Source organism: Dasypus novemcinctus, unplaced genomic scaffold, assembly GCF_030445035.2.
Source record: "Dasypus novemcinctus isolate mDasNov1 unplaced genomic scaffold, mDasNov1.1.hap2 scaffold_367, whole genome shotgun sequence".
NCBI lineage: Eukaryota > Metazoa > Chordata > Mammalia > Cingulata > Dasypodidae > Dasypus > Dasypus novemcinctus.
In genome coordinates, this window is record NW_026688331.1 from 80,001 (window position 1) to 88,847 (window position 8,847).

General features: G+C 60.1%; 1 protein-coding gene across 1 annotated transcript in view; it reads left to right on the forward strand.

The window, feature by feature from the left end:
* The window catches only part of LOC131277743 (collagen alpha-1(I) chain-like), a 3,895-nt gene extending 3,552 nt beyond the window's left edge, over positions 1–343 (forward strand). The window contains exon 5 of the mRNA XM_071213653.1: positions 105–343. Coding sequence (XP_071069754.1) covers positions 105–343 — 239 coding nt within the window. The remainder of the gene's footprint in view (positions 1–104) is intronic.
* The last annotated feature ends 8,504 nt before the right edge of the window (positions 344–8,847 follow it).

Consider the following 8,847-nt stretch of genomic DNA (forward strand, 5'->3'; position numbering starts at 1 on the left):
CACCCCCACGCACTTTTAAGGGAAGGCCCAAACACTACAGCTCCGGCGAACACCAGGCACGTCCGAGGAGGGGAGCAAGGCCAGGCCCCACCCCCCTTTCTCAGGCAACAACTCGGGCAAGACGGGCGAGCCCCCCGCGGTCGGCCAAAAGCCGGCCCCGGGCCCTGCCACCGGGGCGCACGCGGGCAACCCCCCCCTCCACGCGCAGGGGGGGGTGCCCCTTACCACCCTCGACCCGCCGGGCCTTCTCCCCAAGCACACACACGGGAAGAGCACCTGCAGCGGCGGCCCAAAGGGACGCCAGGAACGGGAACAACACCGCCGCTCGGCCTCGGGCACCTGAGGCACAACCTGGAGCGCTCCAGGGGCACCGCGAGGGGCCGGGCGAGGCGCATTCGCGCGCCACAGCAGCGAGAGGGCCCCTCCCCGCCGCGGAGAGGGACCGAGCCCACATAAACAGAAGCCAAGGACAGGCCAAGTGAGGGAAGGCCACTCGGTCAGAGAGCCAGGTCCGCACCCCTGCCCAACTCCCAGCACCAGCCAAGCAAGGCAGGGAGAGTAGGCGAGGGGCCCGCGGGCAGAGCGAGGGGAGCGGTCCCGTTCACCAGGAACGTCCGTCCCTCGTCTGGCGCGGCTTAGGCCCGGCCCAGGGAGAGCACAACACCACCGCATCGATCGCCTGGGACACACAACACCACAAAGGCCGACTCGGCAAGGCCTCAGTGACGACCAGAGACCACGGCACACTGAAGGAGACCGGCCCCGCTCGGAGAGCGTGAGAGCCGGCGCGCGCACAGACCCAAGCAGGCAGGGCGCGGGGCTCAGCTCAAGCAGGAAGGGGAGGGCGGGGCAGCGGGCCATCGGTAACCCAGAGCCCCCCGCCACACACACGCGCGCGCGCGCGCGCATCCGGCGTCCCAACCGTCTGGCCCACAGTGTCCATCTCTGGCTGGAGGACAGTGTGTCACCACTAACCTGGCGGCCCAAAACGCCCACTTTTGGCGGAAAACGGACCAAGCCCTGACACAGGGACAATCCGCTGGTCACACCGACCTCCCGGAAGCGTCATGCGGCCACTGGCCCACAGGACGACCCCATAGCCTCATGTCCCCGGAGCTCCTGGGGCCATCTGGTCGACCCTAGTGGGGGGGGGGGGCCGGGGACACGGGGGACACGGGCGACACGGGCAGAGGACCGCTCCCAGTCTCCGTGACGGGGGTCTCTCGGTACCCTCAGCAGGACAGGTGCCCCAAAGCAGTCACCGGGGAGGTCCCCACTAGCGGTCTCAGACGGCACCGGGAAGGATCGGGGCCCCGCAGTGCGGGACAGCCAAGCCGCCTCCCGCTCCACCCTCGGGCCACGGGCGGGACTGGCAACGGGGCGGACGGGGTCGAGGCCGGCGGCAGGCCTCCAGGTCGCCCTCCCTCCGCCCGCGCTCTCTACGCACATCCCGGACCGTTCCCCACCTCCGCAGCAGGACTTGGAAAAATTGTCGGGGGTCGGGGCCCACCCGCCCACCGGGACCCACCCGGGACAGCAGCCGGGCCCGAAGCGCCCTCCCCGGGCCTCGCCCAGGCGGCAGGGGCCAGCCCCCGCCTCCGGAGCAGCAGGACTTGGAAAAATCCTCGGAAGGGAGTCCCACCCACCCGCCGACCGGGGGGGCACAGGCGGTCGGCGACCGAGCGCGGAGCCACCCATCGCGGCCACTCGCGGTGGCCCGCGCCGGGTGGAGGCCGCGGTGGCCAAGACCAGCGTGTGCTGGTCGACCCACACGGGCAGCCAGCCCCGCCTCGGGCCGCCCGCCCGAGGGCAGCCACGGGCCACCCGCCTACAACTCTGGCGGTTCAATCTCCCGCCGGCGGCCGCGACGACGGCGCCCAGCGGCGACGCGGGGCCATCCTGCCAACGCTGCCGGCCTCCAGGAACTGTGACGCGGTCGCAGCGGCCGGGTCCCCTCCCATGCCGGCTTCGCCGGAGCTCCGGGGACAACGGCATAAAAGCGGCCACCAGGCGGCGCCCGACAACCGGCCTCGGGTGGCAGCGGGACGGATGGCGGTCGCCGGCCGCCAAGGGCGCGCCGCCGGCCGGCCGGCCGGCCGGTCGGCCGGCCGGTCGCCGTGCTCCGTGCCGATCCACTCGGGAACGCGTCGCTCGGGCCGGGCCAGCCGGAGATCATCCGGGCAGGCCCCGAGGCCTCGGCCACCGCCAAAACCGACCCCAAAGGGGATGGGGGCCGTTTCTTTCCCTGGGGTCCTTGGGGACCCGGGGCTGGGGCTGGGGCTGGGGCTGGGGCTGGGGCTGGGGCTGGGGCTGGGGCTGGGGCTGGGGCTGGGGCTGGGGCTGGGGCTCGGGCGCGGGCTCGGGCGCGGGCTCGGGCTGCATCAGGCGGTGAATTTGCCGGGGCTTACGGCCAATGCCCTAAGCAGGCGGCCGCCGAGCTGCAGCACCGAAGAGGAAAACCGCGTGGGGGTGGGCCCGCCCGGGCGAGCGCTGGGACTCGGGCACGGGCCGACCCGGCACAGGCACCCTCTCCCGTCAGCCCCTCGCCCGTGGCGTGCACCGCCACGCCGACCATCGCCGACCAGAACGGGGAGGGGCCGGGGGCCGGGGCGGCCAAGTGCTCTGCCGGGAGGGTCCTCCCGCCGTACAGCCCGGCCCGCCTCGGACTGGGACCGCGGAGGGAGAGCCGGGCCTGACCACGACCCGGTGGCGCCGGGGGGAGGGGGGAGCGGTTCCGAGGCAGGCCCGCCCGCCCGTGCCCAGAATGCCTGCGGGGCGATGGCGACGGGGGCGGGGGCCGGAGAAAGGAGAGAGCCTAATTCGTGTCCCCTCCTAGAAAGCATATCCAGGCGGAGAAAGCGAAAGTAAAACCAGCGCGTCCGGTCTCGGGAGAGAATCGGCAAAAGAAAAGAGCGAGGTGCTCGATCGATCGCACTCGAGCCCAGCGATGACAGCACTCGCGTGGCACGGATGGAACGCGAACGACCGGGCCGACCCAAGGAAGGGGGAACCCGTGTCGACAAAGCACACGGAGACGCCCGCTCCGGCTTCAGGCAGGAGGGACGCGGACAGAGGGGGACCGACCCGGGAGATGGGCACGAGAGAGCCTGCGCGTTTAGACGGGGACACGGGGACGTAGGGTCAGGCGAGCCGATGTCGCCGCGTCAGGGGAGCCCTCCGTGAATCCGAGGCGGAGCACCGGCGGCGGGATGGATGGCGGCGGGTGGACGGACAGACGGACGGGAGAGGAAAACCAGAGCGGGGGGGGGGGGGGGGGGGGGCGGGGGGCAGTTTCCGAGAGAACGCTGCTGGCGGCTGCCGCCCACCGGGGAGGGGAGGCCGCCGGGCTGGAGGGAGAGGGACCAGGGTGGGGCGGCGAGGTGGGGTGGGCCCGTCTCTCCCTCCACCTACCCGATCCCCTTCCCACTGCCTCTCCTAAGGCACTGTCGCCGGCGGGCACCCCCAGCCCGCCCCTAGCCCAGCATGTCACGCCGTCTGCCCTCCTCCCTCCCTCCCTGTTTTACACAGCACACACACGCACGGGCACGGACACGGGCACGGCCCCGGGCCCCCCCCCCACCCCCCCCACCCCAACCTCAAACCCTCTCCTATGGCACGCCAAAGCCCCTGCCAACACCCGGTAGGGAAAAGCCATCCGTAGGCCGAACGAGCTGCTAGAGCCCTACTCGCCTATCGGAAAGAAAAACATCCAGAGATCCAATCCTATCTACCCACGCACTGGCCGGTCCGTCGAGACGTGTCGAGACGTGTCGAGACGACATCCCATTCACCCAAAGCGTACGACCGGCAGCGTTCGGTATCGTCGCACGGTCGTGCGTCCGTCACCACGAGCGATCGTCATCGCCTAGCTCCGTGGCTTCTACGCGACCCGATAATAAGCAAAAGCGAACCCAAACAAACAAACAAACAAACAAACAAAACACAGACACACGAGGAAAACGCCTCCCCTCTCCGTCTCCCTGTTTCCCACCGCCGGACACAGCCGCTCTTTCTCGCCATTCCGGCACCACCGCTCAATTGCCGACTAAGCCGTCCTATGGAGGAACGGGCACAGACGGCACGGCCTGGCCAAGGTGGACGATCGAGGGCCTTTTCTCTTTTCTTTTCTTTAAGCCACTCATCACGTTGTAGGATCTGACAGAGGTTCAATTATTTGCGTATAGAAAGGCCAGGACTCGGGAACGGCTTCGAGAAGGAGAAACGGTGGATGGACGGCCGGACGGCCGGACTCGGGAGGTTTCTGTTGAAAACCTGAGCCCCGAACACGATCTTCGAGTCCCTTTCGTACAGAGAGGAAAGGCCAAAGGGTCCTTTCGTTTCAGTTCTCGAGAGGCTCGAATCAGCAGACATCTTCCACATCCTAGGTAAGCTTCTAGCACGCGCTTCAGACGGCCCGGGTGCATCTTCCCCGACCATTTCAAGTCTATAGGGTTCGCACCGACACACCGTGTCCCGGGACCGGAGTCGTCGCCACGGTGACCAAGGGCACGGGCTGCGGCCCCTCACCATCCCACACCCACGAGTCAGGACAGGCAGCTTAGGTCAAGGGAGACAAAGAGCCTCCCACCCACAGGCCACATCCATCAGGCCTCCGTGGTCACAGCGCTCGGCAAAACAGACAGGAGATCACAAGACATCGTCGCTTTTAAGAGAGACCGGAGGGCCGGGTCCCACAGCCTATCGTCCGTAGGAAGAAAGACACAGCACGGCAACCGAGCAGCACCGACGGACACAAGACATCCGAAGTCACGGACGTCGACGGTCACGTCGTTCTCCTTCCGATAAGACGGTCCTCGCCGTCGGACGCCGTCCTCTCCGAGACCAAAGCAAACAGGCGCCGGAGCGACTTCACTTCCGCCGAGGCCGTCACGCTCTCTGGGTCCTCCATCCGGCCCCGACCTGGGAATTCTTCACCTCTCACCGGAATGAATGACTGCAGAGAACCACGGGCCAACTCGTCGTCCGTCCGACGAGACAGGACACCTCAAACTAGACCTCCCTCCAGTCCCCCTCGTTCGAAAGCACGCGTTTGTCTCGTACGCAGACACAGAACACCGACGGTCACCGCTCTTGCCCTGGGTGTCGCAGCAAGATGTGGGGGCGGGGGGGGCAGGGAGGGGGAGAGGGAGAGGGGAGAGGGGAGAGGGAGAGGGGAGAGGGAGAGGGGAGAGGGAGGGAGGAAGGAGGGGAGGAAGGAGGGGAGGAAGGGAGCAAGGGAGGAGGGGAGGAAGGGAGGAAGATAGATGGAGAACACTGCCAAGAAGGGCAGCGAAGATCATGCCCTGGGTTACAAAATGGCTCCCGGCAGAGGAGGAGGCTGGCAAGGCCAGAGAAGGGCGACCCCTCGACTTTGCCGGCCCACAGAAAAGCGGCCGGCCGCCTGGGGGCGCCCGAAGACCGTCGTGGAGAGCCGGCCCGCCCCTCCTCCACCCCCGCGGCCCAGCCCCCCACCCCCACCCCCGGGGCCGGGCGCTGCCCGGACATGTCCTCCTCCGCCGCCCTGGAAAACGGTCTCATTGAAAACACACATACTAAGACTGTCCTGAAAACGTCAGTACCGTCGGGGATGGGGGCTGCCGTTCTGGGTATCTACGCCAGAAATTAAAACTCGCACCCAGAAAACGACGACGACGACAATGACAATGACAACGACAAAAAACACGAATGTTCCTATCAGCTTTCTCGGCTGTAACCCCGAAACGGACACGATCCACGTGTCCTTTATTTCCTTATTTATTCTTTTTAAGATTTACTTTTATTTCTCTATTGCCCTCTCCCCAACGGCTTGTGGTTTTTTACTCGCTGTTTAAAGACACCCACATTCCTTCCCACCCGTGAAACGGGCATCTGCCAAAAAGAAAAAAGAAAAGCCATTCAGAGCAGGCCACAAACTACCGATGCACACGACTCCTTGGGTGACTCTCAGAACGCCGTGCAGAGCGATAAGGCCGGCCTTAAAAAGTCAAAGGTCGGACCGTTCCCTTTACACGGCATTCTCCAGATGACACAATTAGAGAACATCTCTTCGAGGGGGAGCCCCTCTCTTCGAGTGACCTGGCGGGCCTGGGCTCAACCGAGTGTCCCACTAACAGCAAGCCCAGGGCCACATCGTGGAGTCACGTCCCATCCGGGGCAAATACTGTCAGGTCTGCTGCCAGGATTTTGGGGCCTTCTCCAGGCTCACTTTACCTTTTTTTTCTTTTTTCTTTTTTCTTCTGTTTTGTTTTGTTTTGTTCTGTTCTGTTCTGTTTTTAAAGAGCTGGGAGAAGGTGTACCATGTGAACAAGGATCCCATAAGAGCCAGTACAGCTCATTGAAATTCAGATGAGGCAGACTTTTAACAGGAAACATCACCAGACATCAGGGGGAGACGGTTCATGAAGATAAAGGGCTGAATCCCCCAGTCAGAGGTCAGACCGTACAGCCCTCCATCTCTTCACAAACCAAGATCACAGCCTCCAAGTTTGAAGAGCAACAAGTGGAAGCCCTGCCTCAAAAGAAAGAGGTGAATCCTAAACCTTCCTGTTGACCTGGTGGCCATCATCACCACCCTCCTTGTTAAAAAAAAAAAAATAATAATAATAATAATTATTATTATTATTATTATTATATATATATACACACACACACGTATATACGTATGTATATAAAATATACACGCACACGTCTTTACATCTTTATATATTATTGAAGCACATCACTCATGCACAAACACACACAAACATTAGGTGTAGAGTAAAAGTTTGTAGACATGAAATAAACATGCAAAACATGATTCCAGGGCTCCCTCCCATACCTCACCCCTCCGCCGACATCACGCGTGGTTGTGATCCATCTGTTACGAAACTGTGCAAAAGCACCTTCAAAATAGGGCTGCCAACTATAGTCCATATCTTACAGTCGGTGTATGTTCCCCTCACCCACTCTAGTTTTACATTTAAACAGATCGGTTTCTGGATACATATTAATAAAGCGTCCACTGTATCCACAGTGTACCATCGACAGTGTTTGATACGGACACATAGTTGTGCGTTCATCACTGCGATCACTATTAAGGCATTTTTGTGATTTCTGTACTACTGATGAAAAGCAAAAAACAGACAAACACACAAGCCAGCGAACAAGGAAATGCCTCCCCTCTCAGTCTCTCGGGCAGGGGCCGTCCCTTGTTGGACACAGCTGCTCTTTCTGGCTCCTCCCGCACCACGGTTTATTTGTTTATTCAGCACTTTGAGTGAGATGTAGTCACACCCCGTACGATCTAGCCAAAGTCTGTCATCGATGGCTTTTTAAAAGTTCCTGATAAGACCTTTATTGTCAACTCGTAAAGTGGCATAGATGATAGTTTGAAAGAACACACACATTTTAAAAGAGGGCAGAAGGCCAGGTTTGATTTCATAGTATTAGGAGACTAGCTTTGAGAGGGGGGAGAGGGGTGGAGGGGAGAGAGGGAGAAAAGGAGAGAGGGAGAGAGGGGTGAGGGGGGCAGAGAGGGACAGAGGGAGAGAGGGAGAATGCCAAAGAGTGGCATGAATGGAGAGCACTGCTCGCGTGAATGCAAAACAAAACCATACAACCACATCGGAAGGCGGTGACCTTTTCTTATCAACTTACCAACGTGACCCTGTAAACACACTTCTACCTAGTTACTCAAGTGAATTGAAACGATTTTCACACAGTATCCTGCACACAAGTATCAAGGCAGGTTTTTTTCCTGGGTCCCCAAAGACTGGAAAAAATTAACGTGTTCATCAACAGATGGGAAAACACACCCCACACACACACAGACACACGCGCGGGGAGAAAAGATCGCTGAGTAATATGAGGGCCTGTGTCACTCCTCGCAACCTGGGGTTGGGTTGGGGGGAGGGGAGAGGCAATGCCAAGGTAACCTGAAAACTGCAAGGCCCTCCTCTATTTACATAGAAAAGGAGAGGGGTGGGTGCCACACCCAGCACAGCTGACCTAAACCTCCAAGGCAGATGCCCACTGGCACACAATCCGTGAGGCCCCGTCTTTGCTGGGAAAGATGAGAGAAGAGGCCATGGGAGAGAGCATTTCTTTGCGGTTTCAGAGAGGCTAGACCCAGAGTTCATCCCCAGGGAGGACATCTTTGACACAGTCATGGACACCCCCCCCTTTTTTTTTTTTAAAGGGAAACCCCTCCCCTAAAAAAAAGGCCCCCTTTTTCCCCCTCCCCCCCTCCCCCAACTTTCAGCAATGCCTGTTGGAGCTATAGGCAGGACCTGAGGGGCTCTGAATTCAGTCACAGACCCCAGCCGATCGGATCTGTCCGGTGCCGCTTTGGCTGTTCTGGCACAGCTCTTTATTTGTTTATTAAGCCGTTTTCCTGAGATATATCCATATACCATAGGGTCTAGCCAAAGAGCACCATCGACGTCTTTTATTTTTATTTTTATTTTTTTTAAACCTGCTAAAAAGACCCTTACGGTAAAATTTAAAAAACAAAAACAAAAACAAAAAAAAAAAAACATTGGAACGTAGGTGGAAAGAAACTGTACATTTTAAAAGAGCCTGTAAGGCCAGCTGAGAGACTTCACATCATCCGTGATCAGCAATAAACAGGATTGTTGGAGATTTGGGCACGAAGGGTACTGGGAATGAAACAAAGAGAAAGAGAAGAGAAGAGGGCTGGGATCCGGGGGTCTGGGAGTAGAGACTCCTCAGACATCTTCATTGTTTACAAGGGGCTTTCTATATAGCCCAGGCTGCGGGAGAACAAGTATGCAGTTCACTAATAGCATTACTCACGATCTAAGGAACTCAAAAAATCTTTATCTCAAGGTACAAAGTCCAAGCATTCCA